We start from the raw sequence: 16,561 nt of genomic DNA on the forward strand, positions 1-16,561 counted from the left end.
GAAAATGTTTTCCAGTGACACTTCTTTCAATTCTTGAAAAAAATACAAATTTTTAAAAGAAAATTAAGATTAATTTATAAACAAAAAGATAAAAAAGAGAGGGATTACATTATTAAACTAAGAATTCTAGCCTCTTGGCTGGAAACCACAGCATTTTGGTTTACAGTTGCTCTGTACCATGAGGCTGCTGTTACCTGAGGTCTCAAGACCTCTGATTGGAGTCTCTATTTTAGGAGTTTGGAGAGTTTTCTATTTTAAGGTATTTTGAAAAAAAAAAACCAAAAAAAACCCCCACCCTAAGCCATTTCCGGATTGGTTTCAGCAAAAGAAACACAAAAAATGACTCAAATGTCCACTAGATGCCAGATAGAATCCAAGACTAAGTTTAAATTAAGATAATCTGCCTGCTTGAGTGCTTCTGTTTCAACAAGTATCTCAGTTCCTCTTTGGTATTTTAAAGGACTGAAAGGAAGAATAGTGAAAAAAAAGGTAAGAAAAGTTGTTTTTATATTCTTTTTGACATGAAATAAAAAGGAAATACTGAAAATATCTCTATAAAATTATTCTTATGAGATGTACCTCACGATCCCCCTTTCAGGCCTGGAGAGTGCTTGGAGTAGGCTGGATGCATACTGAAAGCTGTACACTGAATCCTATCCTCAAATGAACAAAAATATCTGAGCTTGTCTGCTTCTCACAGGCTGAACTTGAGTTCTCTTCTTTAAGCTACAGCAGATTGTTATTGGATTGTTCCATTGATGCCAGTGATTACACTGTTTCTAACTTATGCTGTTGTTCCAGGGCTTTCTAAAGGTGTTTGTTTGTTTGTTTGATTATTATAAAACTGCCCCTGCTCACAAATTTAGTTGGTATCTTTCTAGGTGTGTGGAGGAAAGAACTGGCTGGGGATAGAGACCATGTTATCATTTCATATCATGCTGTGGTACCCCACAAATTCATGTTGACACAATGCAATGATTGTAGAGCATATTGTGAGGAAGAACATCATCCATTTTTTTGCCTCTGATTTTCTATAAATAACAGACTTCAGTCTCCATGGGTGCCAGGCTAGTGTTTTGCAACATACCACTCCAACCCTTTAAAATTCCTCCTGACCATATGGGAATTTCCTGTTTTGCCAAATAGATTTGCCTGGATAGTACTGGGGTTTGTCTGTCTCTTACTAGAGAGAAATCTCCTTATGTTAGGGCAGAAACCTTTTGATGTAGGTGAACCCAGATAGCTGGTACCAGAAGGTAAACCTGGAACTTTTGAAAGTGACAGGAGAAGAAGAAAGGATGGAGTCAGCTTAAGTTGGGTGGGCCTGAGGTTGGGAAAACCCCTTTTGGGAAGAGATATTGAACTTAGTTTTTTCCTGCTGATTCACTGTGAGCAGCATCAGGCCAAGATCCATATGGATACACCAACATCACATTGCAAATGAGAGTCAAGACCTTTTTCTCAGTTTCTAATCCTCTTGAGACTCTTTAATGATAATAGTTTGGGTTTGCAGACTGTGTTGAAAACCTCCTTTGAGTTTTTGTTCCCATAGAAAATTACTAGCATTTCTAATTGACTTTTTTGGTAAGATCTTATGATAACAACACCTGGAAAATATAATAGCAGTGCCAGGCTAAGCCTAAGAGAAGCAAAACCAAAATTAATATCCATTATGATAGAAAAAAACACTGAGCAACTCTGACTTAGGTTGTCTCAAAACATAAAGTTTCTATTCCATTATGAGTAGTATTCTAAAAATAGTCTTCCTTCAGCTTTCTTATAGTCTTTCTGAATGATTGTACTATGGAAGTGAAAACCTGACAGCATTCAAAACCATGCTGATAGAAGTAACACTCAGCTGTCATTTTGAAACTTAAGCATAATGAAAATGGGAAATATACCCTAAAACACATTTTCAGTGTCCCATCATGGTGAGCTATAGCCCAGAGAAAAAATAAAAACAAAGACAAAACCAAACAGGACTAATTCTAGTGATGAACAATCAGAGTTTTGATCATGATTTCAGGAACTTTGTATGATTTTGGTAGAAAAATAATGAATAAAAATGTTGAAGTAGTCTTTAAAAAGTCACATGAAAAAAGATGTCACACTTGGTACATATTTTATGGATCAAGAATTCATGTCTTAACTTCATGCCCATAACAGTGCAACAAAAACATTTTCAGTCTTGCTCAATTCTGCTTCCAGGAAATACCCCAGGGGGTGAGTGGCCAAATTACTAGATGTTTCCAAGATGCGTTGGAGTACTAAATCAAGGCTCAAGGAAACTTTTTCTTTTTCATTTTTTCCCTCTTATTTCTAGGGTTTGTAAGGCAGGTTTTTTTGTGTGAGCTATTAATGTAGAACACAACAAATGCTCTTACTGGTTTAGCACTAAAGAAATACAATCACTAATCCTAGCTTTAAAAACTGAATTCTTGACAAGTTCTTTTATTTCAGTCCGTATTTAATTTTATAAATATTTTTACTGTTGGTACATCCATTTTACTTTAAAAGTCAATATATAAATATGTTGAATAAACAATTACATACTAAATTTATTTCTGTTTTGTATAGTGGCTTGTTCAGCATGTGCCATAATGGTTATCACACACTGACAAAAAAAAAAGGTATTTAATGATAAATGTTTCTTTAGGTAAGCTGTGCAAGGAATTATAATTCTCCTTTTTTTGAACTTTTTGTCAATTTTCTCTATAAAAAGTCTCTGGACTTCTCATTCTCTCCCACTTATCCAAAAGAATAAAATATACTTGTGCTTGTTCAGTGTAACAGTGGAATTCCAATTCAGTTCTACCCCCTGTTGAAGTCTGTGAAAAGTAGCTATGTCCTTGTCCTAACATTCCAATTATGAAATTAAAACAATTTATTTTACTTGGTTAAAGCTTGCCTCATGAATATTTGAGGCATATATTCATATGCCTCATTCATATTCCACATTTGAGGACCCTTGGAGCATTTGAGGTCAAGTTCTTAGATCTTGCAAAATTTAAGTCAGCAAATTTGGGCAAATGCCTTTCCAGTATTCATGACCTCTAGTTCATCATCATAAACTGTCCAAGGTGCTTGACTGATGCTAGTAAATTGTTTCTTCACTTAATGGTATAAGCAGCAAACACGAATACTGCTTATGAGTTTATAATTGATAGCTGCAAGAGCATTCCTGGTGACAAAGTGACACATTAGCTACAACCTGTAATGCCCCACATGGTATTTGAGTTCCATTCAGCATTTCAGCCTGGGATGCATTTTAGATATACCTTGATAACCAGCAAAATTTGGAGAATTTCTGGTTTCCTCATTAAAACAGGATGCTGAGCATCTTCTCTTACTTGCTTTTATATTCTTAAGTTTAGAAAAAGAATTATCGTGTTCTTTTAAAAAAAGGAAATCTTATTTTGATTATGATGAGTTTTTCTTCAGCAGGCTTTACTACTGCTGAAATACACAGTATTATGACATTTGTAGGGCCACACACCTGTAAACAGTTTACATCTGCATTGTTTCAGGACATTTTACTGAACACCATGCTGTATACCAAAGTAATTTCTCAGTCTTTTCTGTCACATCAGGACAAGGTACCTGGTTGTGTGTACTTTAGTGTTAGGTTGGTACCTTGGCAGTCACAAATTTGTGGATTGTATCATTTACCCACCTAGGAATTTTTAATCAAATCTTCAATCAACCTCAAATGGACAGACTTATTGCTCTGAAGCACCACCTTCACCTCCCACCTTATATTTAGCCTTTTCTATATCTCTCTGGGTCCCTTACACTTTCCCTGAGCTGATCCTTCCAAGACTGATGGTCCACAGATAGAAACTGAGTCATCAAGACCAAGACATTTTGTTTCCAATTATTATTGAATTAATTCTGCTATAATCATCTTTTACCTTTAACCATAATCTTGTGGTACGTGGCAAACGCCTCTTCCCCTGTGTGCCTCTGCAAATACAGTTGTCTTGCTATGCTTCCCTGCATAAAACTTTGGTATTGTAACAGGAAAAAACAGTTATTTTAACAACTGACACGAAGGCAGAGGCTCTAATGGTTAAGCTGTGGGATGTCATGGAGGTCAACGATGTCAGAGGAATATACAAAAGAATATTTATTGCATCAGCCAGAATTCTTAGAAAAGCCAAGAGATCCAAATGGATCATTCAAGAAAAATGTGAAGAGAAACAACCTTAATCATCGCCTCTGTATTTCACAGGCTAAAGTGATAAAGAATTTTGCAGTCCATATCTCCTCCACACAAAAATAGCAACAGAGAAAAACCTTCTAGCAGAGCATTGATGGCCTTTCCCACTGACAGAAGTGACGCAGGAAAGATAGGTGGCCCTTGACCATTTATCTCTACTGTGGTAAGTCACACACAGAGTGAAGTATGAAGTTTTAGCCAAGGAACAAAGGGGAATAGTTCATTCAGGAAGAGATTAGATCATCTCTTTGAGCAATTTTCCTTCTAAGCAGATCTTCAAAATTCCAGGCACAGCACCAAAGGCTTCATGGTTTGGGGGTTTCCCATTACTGTGTTGATTTGCTGATGTGGCCTAGAAGGCTACTGGAATTTCCTGATGAGTTAAGACTGGGAAGGGTAAATATTTAACTATGACACAAATAAATACACTCAATACTTAAATGACAAAGCTCTAAATCCTCATTTCTGTTACTTTTATCTGCATATGAATGTCCAATATTTGAAAGGTTGCAGCAGTCTTGAGTTCTTTGGTGTTGCAGGAGACTTCAAGGAAACAGATTTTATACAAAGTATTTCTCTGAGATTTCAGAAATATTGAGTAATTTCTGCACAGGACTTTCAATTAAAAAACCACATTTTTTTAGGAATAGTACTCTGATAGTGGTAGTGATATAATTATTTGAAGATCCTTCCTTTTTGAGACACAAATGCATGACTCATAAGAGAAGAGAAAGATGTGTAACTGACCCTATGATTCACCCTCACTATTACCCACACACTGAACTGATGGCAGAGTTTTAAAGAAATTATTTATTTAATACAGTTTTCTTTCCTTCAACATACTTCTGCATGAGAACTAAAATTCCTAGAAAATAAATACTGCTAAAGCTACTCAAAGCTGAATATATGAAAGTGAAAATCAGCACTGTTAAACAGAACCATGGGTGTTTTAATACAAATTCAAACATTCATTTAATACATTGCCTAGAAAAAGAAAACAAAAAAATATATCATTTAACAACAAATAAGATATTTTTTCCTAAATCTGCACTGTGCAAGACCATATTTGCAGGCAAGAGATTCCAAAAGAAAAAAACACTTTTATAAACATAAGCTGACAACTCTAAAACATTCATAAATAATATGATCCAGAGGGCAGGCAAGTCCACAACAATCCTGAAGATAAATGTAAATGCATCTCTAGAGATTGTAAGAGGACTTCTCCTTTGATTTTTGCAGGTATTTAAAATATGTTCTGTGAATTTGGAGTGTATAAAGGTGAAATATTAAAATACATGTCAAAATATTAAATTTACATATCAAGATTCAGATTTTTTTCACCTACCATCAGGACATATGAATCCCACTTTAAAGAATGAATGGCCTTTGGTAATGACTCAAAGTTTGCTGCAACATTTAAAATAGTGGGCAGGACCACTCATCTGCCTCAAACTCAGTGCTTTTCTCTTTGAAACCTTGCAAGTTACATCTGCAGTTTTAGGTTGGTGGATCACAGATCAGGAAGCTAAAAGTCTGACTGCTAACAGTATTATCCCTAAGACTTAAATTTTGTAACTTAAATAGGATCTTTTAAAAAAATGTTTTGCATACAGAAAGCCTTTAAGGGAAGTTCAGATGTGAAAGAAGGAAGGATCAGTCTATAAATGGCACATCACCCTGCAGTAGAAATCATTTTTAGATTCAAAACTGATTAGCACCAATCTGATCATCTGTGAACTAGTGTGAAAGAAGCCATGCTGTCAAAACCAGACAAATTACCTTCTAAGGTTGTCTGCTCATACTCCAAATTTTCTCCCATAGTTCTCTAGTCTTGCCTTAATTTCATCCTGGGAGGAATGCCCAGATTTTATCCTATCTCTACTGTGATCTCTCAAGCCTCCTTGGTACAAGAGGAAGAGAAAGAATACCAGCACCCAAATTCTCAGGCAGAACAGAATCAGAAGAAAATTCAGCTAACTGGATCAAGTTAATTTTTGCTGTTTCCATACATTCCTATGTCAGAAGGAATGCCTGGTACCTCTATCTGCAACAAGACAACTAGAGACAACATGACAGACAAATAGCAAGAATTTAAAAATAAAAATCCCCAGAAGAAGTGATGAAAAATTATAGCTATACACCTCTGACACTTTTCTATTAAAGAAGCAGATGTCATGCATGCATGGAGCACAGCCAGGTTTGTCTTGCAACATAGGCACATGTAAGGACAGAAACGTGCCTGGGATGGGGAGAACAAAAGTCCAATACTTTTTCCAGAATACATGAAAATTCCTGCTTCATATACATTCTGGAAGGAACAAAAGCAAATGTGCCTTTGTTAAATGTTTTTTCAGCAAAGCAGCTGGGGAATTGTTCACACAGAATTAATGCATGTACAACAAACAAGATTTCATCTTGCTACCAATATTTTTTTTAAGCCAACAGGTTATTTTGAGGAGAACAGATTGATAGCAGGTACATTGGTATAAAACATGAAAATGGATTTAAGACACAACATTTAAAAACAAATTTCCAAGTATCTTAAAACCAAACATTCCAAAGACCAAAATGCATATATGTGTGCAGACATTCATGCTCCAGACTGAGTTGTTGAAGGGAAAGAAATTTTACAGACTTCTTAGAGAGCTTTTCATCATCCACTTTTTACTTACACATCTTCTACACAGATTTTCCAACTGCAACATTTTACATGGACTTTCAGCCTATTTCTCTCTCCTTTAAGAAAAGATTAGTAACACAGATCATATGATTCATCACATACTATCATATAACAGACCTTTAAAGTACCTCTCCTAAAGACACACCTATTCCACCACGAAACTAGCATAGTTCTCTTACTCTTACCCTTTTCTTATTATTTCCTTTTCTTTTCTTTTTTCATTTCTCCTCCTAGAAGCTAGTCAAGAAAGTTTAAGAAATTTTCTTCAAGGTAGCTCCATGGCCTTGAATACAGATTTTCTATATGACTTCCTCTAAGCAATTACTGCAATATCTAACAATTTTTTTGGTGGGTTTGTTCCATTTAAATCTGAAAGCAAATCATTTATATAGTGTAACTTGAGCATCTTTCTAGCTGACCCTGCACCTGTCTTGCTTTGACCATCTGCATCATATATAAGTTCAGTGCTGACTGTAATTCACTGTTAGGTCTTGTTTAGACAAGAAAGTTATGCTGGTTTGATTTGTATCAGTTTTAAACAGGGATAATTAAACTGGAGCAAGTCCCTGATTAGAATTCTTATCCCAGTTGAGTAGTGAATTACACTGTCTTATATTAACCTGATTCCTAACTAAGATAATGAAAAGTGAATCTTGATCTTTGTGCAGAAATATTAATGAGAATGCAGTGCAAATGTGCAACAATTTACGGCATTTCTAAGTTATCCTTCCAAGTGAATATTCACCACCCTGGTGTTTCATAACACTGTCTAAAATATGCACATGTGGTTGCAGAAAAATAACCTTGTGTTAAGTACAGCTTGTTTCATAAGAAAAAGTTTTTTCTACAACATATGAAACCATTTCAATTTCCTTTTCCTGATCAAACTTCAACCCATTAACAAGAGAGCAAATTCTTATGCTACTGGGAAGACTTTTACACCAGGACTGTTTATTCAAGACACTTGAGCTGCTGGTGTTAAAGATGAGTTCACAGCAAACTTAAACCTTGATACTGGTTGTACAATGTCCTCATTTACTAGCTCTTCCTTGTCTGCAATTGTTGTAAATACAGACAATAAGACTGAACTAAGCTAAACTGTAAATTGAGATGAATAAAAGTAGACGGTTAAGTATCTTCACCTTCCAGATTTCGCTTGCAATAGGTCATGCAAATGACCCCAGTTTTGATAAAAACAAGTTTATGCAAAATTTTTGTTAATTTTGGCAAATTAATGAAATTAATTGTTTGTTAATTAACATTTAATTTTGTTAATTCACAAAAATAAACATTAGCATTGGATAACAAGGTATTCCTTGCTGGTCATGAGAATCTGTACAAGACTCAGTTCCTTGCAGATGGATACAGGTTGGAGCAGCAGCTTGATGAGTTTTAAAAACCTTGCAAGAATGAGGACTATTCTGTGAGCAGGACACAAATAACCCATTTAGCCAACTGCAACTTTTGATATTCTTGGCTTTACAGATGTATATTCATTGTATTTGTCTGCTTATTTTTTATGAACTTCTTTAGTTACTTATAGTTACTTTCCTTATAGCTACTTTATAGTTACTTGCCTTCCAAATGATTTTTAATCTCACAATTTTCTGTAAATATTGGAAACATTATTATAATACATACACTGTTAAGAGCACAAAATACTTTCCACAAGAAAGACTCCAAAAGCAACACAAAAAGTAACATATTAAGCCTCCCAACAGCATTGTGAAATTGAGTAGTGGTGCTAAATCTGTATTAGGGAAACTGGAATACTTAAAGTTTACAATTTCCTAGCAGTCACAAGTGAAGTCCATACTGCAGGCAGGGACAGAAGTAAAGCTTAAATCCATCACGCTTAACTGAGGCATTTAAATCAGTAAGCAAGCTGCTCAGGATTTTCCTGGGGTCAGTGAAGAGAAGCAGGGACTTCCACAGAACAGTTCAGACAGCTGAGTCTTCCTCTGGGCTTGCTGCTATCTCTTGACACAGCACTAAGAGATTCCCCACAGCAAAGAAAAAACTATTTGGGTAACTGGCATTGTCCTGGAGAAGCTGGCAGCCAGTGACTTGGACAGGTGCACTCTTTGCTGAGTTAAAAACTGGCTCTAAGACTGGGCCCAGACTGCGATAGCGAATACTATTTCCAGCTGGTGGCCAGTCACTCATGCAGTCCCCAAGGTTCAGCACTGGGGCCAGCCCTATTTAGTAACTTTTTTAATTAACTGGATGAGGGGATCGAGTGCATCCTCAGTAAGTTCACAGACTACACTAAGCGGGTGGGAATGTTGATCTGCTGGAGGGTAGGAAGTTTCTGCAGAGGGATCTGGACAGGCTGGATCTGTGGACCAAGGCCAACTGTATGAGGTTAAACAAGGCCAAGTGCTGGGTCCTGCCCTTGGGTCACAACAACCCCCTGCAGTGGGAACAGTGGCTGGAAAGCTGCCCAGTGGTAAAAGACCTGGGGGTGCTGGTCAGCAGCAGCTGAATGTGAGCCAGTGCATGTCCAGGCAGCCAAGAAGGCCAATGGCATCCTGGCCTGGATCAGAAATAGGGTGGCAAGCAGAATTAGTAAAGTGATTGTCCTGTACTGGGCACTAGTGAAACCACACCTTGAATGCTGTGTCCAGTTTCAGGCCACTCAATTCAAGAAGGAGAGTGAGTGGCTGGAGCAGGTCCAGAGAAGGGCAACAAAGCTGGTTTAAAGATAAGCTTAAAAAAGTGTTTAAAGGTGAGTTGTATGAGGAGCAGCTGAAGGAGCTGAGGTTGTTTAGCCTGGAGAAAAGGAGGCTAAAAAGGGACTTTATCATTCTCTACAACTATGTGAAAGGAGGTTGTAATGAGGTGGCGTTGGCCTCTTCTCCTGAGCAGCAAGTGACAGGACAAGAGGAAATGGCCTCAAGCTGTGCCAGGGAAGGTTCAGGTTGATGTCAGGAAAAAAGTTCTTAATTGAAAGGGTGGTTAAGCATGGGAACAGGCTGCCCAGGGAATTAATGGAGTCACTGTCCAGGAAGGTGTTCAAGAAATGACTGGATGTAGCACTTAGTGCAATGATTTAGTTGACATGGTGATGTTTGGTTCAAAGGTTGAACTTGATCTTGGAAGTCTTTTTCAACCTTAATGATCCTATGATTGTATAATTATAAGTTTGGGTGGGATGATGCAGACCTGACATACCCAACCTCATTGCTTTTCCCCCAGTGCTGTTTTTTTTTCTCCCCAGGACACACAGCACTGTGGAGTAGGTTGCTTGGTTGAATGGGAACAATGAGTTCTCAGCACTCTGAAAATTACATAGCATTTACTGTATATCAGTTTCGTTTAGAAAAGCTCTCAGTGCTCCAAATGAGATCTCCCAATGGGCATCTCGGTTGGACAATTCTGATGACTAATAAATGTAATATTTTATTGTTACCAGAAATTTCCTAATTATGGCTGTCATCACTGTAAATAAACACATTTGGTTCCTACTGAACATTATGATAAAGCCTTCCCTCCAAGCATGGGAAATATTTTTTTAAGTAATTTGCTACCAAATGTGGCAACATGTGAAGCTGTCCTTCAGTCTAATTCCCTGATCCTTCTGCTTCTAAAAAAAAGTTTAATTGCCAAATAAATTATTCTCCAATAATGTAAAGCTTTCAGGCATTTCCACATTTGAAGTATTGCCTCTTTCTTGTGGGTACATCAGAATATTCCAAGGACTTGAGCAATTTGACTAATAAAGCTTTGAAAAGCAGGCATGTTTTTGGCCAATAGATTTTGGGGGAATATAAGCAATTTTGGATTTACACTCAAACGTTAATCTTCTTGGAGCAAGTTTATTTACATCAAGTTACTTTTACTCCTTAAATTTGGATTTTATACGTATATACTTGCTCATTGAGTAGTACACTAAGAAATCCCACTCATTTGTATTCCACCCTTTGTTTCACGACATTTGTGGGAACTGCACTTCAAATATCACTAGGATGAGGCTCTCCTTTGGATATGAGAATTCATTGACTCCAAAGCAGAAAGGAGGACCCGGATTAATAAGCAGCCTCTGCGTCTAAAAAACAAACACAGGTTTGAGCTGGACACCAAATAATGCCCAGTTTTGAATGCAACTTTCTCACTGTTTTCTTTTAGCTCTGGTCTACCTAGAAAAAGGAAAGATTTACTGGAAGCCATTCTTTACACAGCTCTGTTAGTAATGCTCATACATGCAGAATAGCAGATTCCAAATCTGTTGACCGCCTTTTGTTTGTGGGAGTTTCCAGGAGTTCATCATGCATCTCCTGGTTGCATTTAACATCCAAATATCATGTGAAGTTTTAGGTCACGTTACATTGCAAAATGCCCAATGAAAGATAATTATAAATAAAATGGAACTTTTAACATTTTTTCTGATAGTTTAACTCATGAAAATTGGTTTCTTAATATGAAAAAATTTTCACACACACACACGCACAGTGACTGTCTCCATCTTTATATTAACATAAATTTGTCTGATAGGACATGATTACAGGTCTTTAGATCTGTACTGCCCAGGGTAGGTTCTGTCACGTTTTCACTCAGCTTGCTGTGTCATATTTCCACTCTGCTTCACAGCAAGAGTGACAGGTAAGGGATTTTCCCATATTCAGCAAACCATATAAAATCCAAGGCAAAAAATCAGCCACTCCACACATATAAGCATATTATATTTCATTGCAGAAAACAATAGTTAAGCCCTGATGGTAAAGACAGCGCAAAGGGACAGACTTTCAGTGGAGTCACAGCACACAGTGACAGACACTGGTCTTTCCAAAAGCCATGTGTTTCTACATAATGTCTGGCCCCCTCAAAACCTAGATCCCTTACCTGCTTAAAACCTAGGTGAGCATTTGTGTTGTTACTGTTGCAAAATAAGGAAGTCAACAAAGACCACAAAAATAATTTTGTATATTTATTCTGAGAATGAACTTTAGACTATCAAATGGTTACAGATATCCCAGAAAAACTGCTCATAATGTGTTTCTTTAATGACTGAATAAAGATAATAATTTCATACTTCCTTGGTTATAGATGGTGAATAACAGAACTCTGAAGGGAAAGAAATTGAGTTATGGCTACTTTTTTTCCTTTTTTTTGGTTTATCTACCTTCTTGTAATACTTGTATGTGTTAGCTTTTAATAGTATACTATCATTAAGCAATATTTTTAAGCTTTTATAGTACTCTGCTTAAATAATGAGCTAGAAGAAAAGAAGCAGTGGATCATGTAAAACTCACTCATTACTGTCATAACATTGTTTCTGCCATTTAGACGTCAGGAAAAGTATATGAAACACTCATCTATAGAGTTATCCTGAATGTACACTGAGTCCATCAATACTGTAAGTTCAGCAAGCCAACAGCAACTTCCTAAGCAAGACATGATGATAACATTTCATGTAACTCCTCTTTGGCAATCCTTAGACACTGCAACTAAATACCAAAGAGTGTCACGTGAGCCAGTCAGTTACTGCAAGAAAGAAAATGTGATGAACTGTTTGTTTTGAACTATCAGTATAAACATATTGCAGAAATGAAACCCAAGCTTAAACAATGGGGAAAGTTATCCGGTATTAAAATAAACAGTTCTAGGAAAATCTCTAAAAATGTTTACCAAGACATCTTCTTTTGTGGAGTTTCTGTGCAGAGCATTTTGTCATGTCCCTGGTTTGTCAGCCAACCCCAGTTACACTGATTATAGATATGCAAATTATAATGGACAAGGCTGGGCCTTAATTGCCTATAATTGGCTCCCCAAGCAAGGGCATTTTTATCCACAATCAAGCTTGTAGATCATCAAAGAAGCAATTTTGCATTAAGAAATTTTTTTTTTTTTACAGAAAAGTATACTTGTTTTGCTTCCAAAAATCTGATAGTTTGGATATTAAATAACATTTTTAAATTAAAATTAAGGCAAGCCATTATTCTTACAAAATTTCACAGTAAGTATCTTTCAAATATCACAGAGGAGCATTTGTGCTCAGAAAATAATTCACTTTGCCAAACATTGGCTATGTAAATTTTTATTGGAAGTTGTATATATTACCTGAAGTAATAAACACAACACTTTTATATAAATCAGACTATTTATAAAATTCTTAAACATTCTTTCTGATTATAAGTATTCTCTTCCCGTAAAAGACCTGCAACTGTTAATTATTCTTTAGTTCAATCACAGCAGGTGCATTGTAAAATGCTGCCTAGTGTAGAAAGTTTAGGGGGAAAAATGAATGCAGAGTATAAAAAATGAGATGGGAGATACCTATGTAATATATTCATTACACTTGAGCATTATGCAGGTTTTGAAAGGAAATGAGTTATGGCTGAGATGCTTTGTAGTGGCAACAGCAACAAAGCAAATTCAGTATTCAGAGATGCTATAAAGGAGCTGCATCAGCCTCATTTGTTCAGAGCGAGACATGGTCCTTCACATAGAGAAACAGGTCCTTTCATTCCAAGGAAAACTGACACATGGGGATACATGCATAATCCCAGTTTTATGCTAACCCCTGGGAGCAGGACATTGGGGGCTGGGAGGGAAAGGAGGAGGGGAATAGTTCTGCCCTCAGCCAGTTTTACAATCATTGCAGAAGAAAACAGCCCTAATATAAACCCCTTTCACTGGGCTTCCTACCTGTTTAATCACTTCCCTCCGAAGTGTGAGAGGACTAACCCTCAGACATTCACACTCCAGAGACTCATATTTCCTCATGATCACTGTGAAACAGTGATCTTAGTTCAGTCTCTAGTGGACAAACACAGAATAAGTTAAGTCTTAGTAGCATGATTCAGCAGGCAATTTCCTCAAGTAAAATCATATGTGTATAAAAACAGAAAACAACTTTCCTCTTTTTAGTGCTTGTCTCAGCCTGCCAAGGCACAGTAAAATAATTTATTTTCCTCTACATAAAACATCCGCTTATTTCTAGCCCTATATTCCCCAAGGTAGATCAAGACATTAAAAAATGAGGGAAGTAGTCTGAAAATTAAATGCTTGGTTATATTTTCTGCACAGAATCTTTTCTCTCTTGCTATGGCCAGATATGCAAGGAAACAAGTATAATTTACCAAAAGCTTAGGAAATCCTCTCTAAAAATTCTAGTAGAGTTAGAGGGGTGGGGGACCTGTATGTGCTTTTTTAACATATTTATGTCTTATATACTGTCTGGATGAAACAAAACTTGTAAATGAGATAGGTTAGCAGCAGCTGTGCTAATATGAAGTTTCAGCCCAGCTAGTAGAGTCATTAGAATTTTATTGATGTTCATTCTTAGTAAGAACTTGTGTTGGAGTTAAATCCTGTATCTCTCAAGTGGGTAGATACAGAAGTTTTCTTGTACCAGATTACATGACTAGCTGCATCACTCAATTGTGTAATTTTCTAAGTTTTGCCAGGTCAAAATGGCAGCATGTGAATGGGACTATCACAAATAGGTGTACACAGACTGTTTATTTATTTTAACTGGTCAGCTACCCCAAAGCATTTTCTTTAGCAAGGTATGGATAATATCTGTGCAGGACATGTAATTTTACACACGTGAGTAATCATGCTGACTGGGACTGTTCATATGAGTGAAATTATTCACATATTTAAGCCTTTCAGACACAAATTACTTAAAAATAATTACTTCTATTAAGTTACTGCAACACCTTGAAACCCATTTTCCCCTTTCTACAAAAGAATACACATATATAGACACAAATTGAAGCAGGCTGTCAAGACCAGTGTATTCAACACGGTTAAAAATGTTTACTGTGAAGTTTTAGAAGGGTAAATGCCTATATATTTTCCTGTTTCTTTGCAGCAATCAGCTGGGTAGAATAGTATTACAGGATCTGTTTATGGAGGAACAATGATATTCTTAACCCAGTGCCCTTAAATGCTGATTTTTTTAAATGTTCCCTTTTGCTGTCACAGTAGCAGGTATCCTGCACGACATCTGAGCTGAATCTGTGAATTATAAGTAGAGCTTATAAGAACTTGGTAAGCTCTGTCAGTAGAGTCCCTGGAGGATTTTTGTGTCCTCCGACTCACATGCATCCATAGTTTCTTGAAAAATGCCTCAAGAAGTCACATCTTTCAGTAAAGTGAAGAAAATTCAGCTCCCAAAAGCAATGTCACTAGGAAGGGTGCACTCTGGCTAAAACATTTTTCTCCTACACAGCCAAGAACTGTATCAGTCCTTATTAGTTGTGTTATCCTAGAAACTAATGAAAACTTTGAACAGCATAAACATCCCCCAAAGAAATCATTTAGTGAGAAACAAAAAAAGAAGCACTTACTTTTTGCAGCCACTGAGTGTAATTTTCCATCACATGTTCCAGATGTTGTAGTTTCTGGGAAGAGAAATCCTGTTCCACGTGAGGAGCATCTCTCTGAAGAGCATTTGTGTTGTACTGGTCTGTTGTGCTTTCACGACAGTTCCCGTCCTGTTCTGGCAGAATGAAAGTGTAGGTGCACTGCCCGTGCTGAACCCGGTTAAATCTTCTCCCACTGCCTTCTGGACCCCGACGCTGGTTAGTACAGCCTACAAGAGCAAGAATCACTGCCAGGAAAGCAAAGGAAAAGAAAACTGACATGTTATTATTACTTTCCTTTCCTGCTTTAAGAAAAATTTTTCTTCCTCTTTCTTTAAATTTGTTCTTAATTTCCCTCAAAGTCTTTAAAAAAGGAGCAGAGCAGCACACTTTAAGAATTAAGCTTGGATAAACTGGTTGTTTTTTTTTTTAATTTCACTGTGAAGATAGCTTCCTTAGTTAAAATTGGGAATATTTATTGCATAGTAGCTAAGATTTATTGTTTCCTCTCTGTTACAGTCCAGCATGTAGCCTGCTTTAGTCAGCTGCATATGCATATCCCAGTCTCTTTCCCCTACACTATCTGCTGCAGAACTGCTATTTTCTCTCAGGCTTCAGTGAGTTTTATTAAGGTTGCACTTTCAAGCCAAGCTGGAAGCAAGCAGTCTTTCACAAGATGACTTGACAGGAATGCGTGTATGAGTGCGCCCCTATGCTAAGGATGGCTGATGGCTCAGTACAGAGGGATCATCTTACAAACTGGCTGGATGCATGACCTCAATCCTGCATGTCTGCCCAGCCCCTGCTGCACACAACTGCTGGGGGCTTTGGGCGAATTCACGTCATTTTAATAAGTAAGTCAGTCCACCTTAATACACTTCATATGTTCGCACTGACCTATTAAAATGTAGATAAAGTGTAGAAGTTTGTTGTAATCCCTCTGTAAATATACAAAGCAGTGAAATTAAAAATACTTTCAGTTCTGCTCTGAACTGTATCTATTAAAGAATTCTAGGTCGGGCTTATGACACTTACAGGAAGAAAAAGTTAAGTTTAACCCTCACTAGGTTTATCTAATTTTCTAAGACAGTTCTGTTTCTTTAACAGCTTTCAGAGAGCTGTTTTACATCTTATATTGAAGTTAGGGTTACCAAATAGTAATTGCAAAAGGCAGTTCAGAAGGATAATAATTTTCTGTGTTTGGTATCTAAATGAAGGTAACTAATTAAAAACCAGTGAGAGATGGTGACTGAACTATTCCAGATTATCTTCTGTACCACTGCATAGTTATCCCATGCATAACACCAACTTGCAAGTCTGTTTGGGCCATACAGGCACCCTATGTTACAT

General features: G+C 36.9%; 1 protein-coding gene across 1 annotated transcript in view; it reads right to left on the minus strand.

The window, feature by feature from the left end:
• Positions 1–15,886, minus strand: part of ANGPT1 (angiopoietin 1) — a 154,753-nt gene extending 138,867 nt beyond the window's left edge. The window contains exon 1 of the mRNA XM_005423478.2: positions 15,197–15,886. Coding sequence (XP_005423535.1) covers positions 15,197–15,493 — 297 coding nt within the window. The 5' untranslated portion in view covers positions 15,494–15,886. The remainder of the gene's footprint in view (positions 1–15,196) is intronic.
• Positions 15,887–16,561: the final 675 nt, after the last annotated feature.

Source organism: Geospiza fortis, unplaced genomic scaffold, assembly GCF_000277835.1.
Source record: "Geospiza fortis unplaced genomic scaffold, GeoFor_1.0 scaffold200, whole genome shotgun sequence".
Taxonomy (NCBI): Eukaryota; Metazoa; Chordata; class Aves; order Passeriformes; family Thraupidae; genus Geospiza; species Geospiza fortis.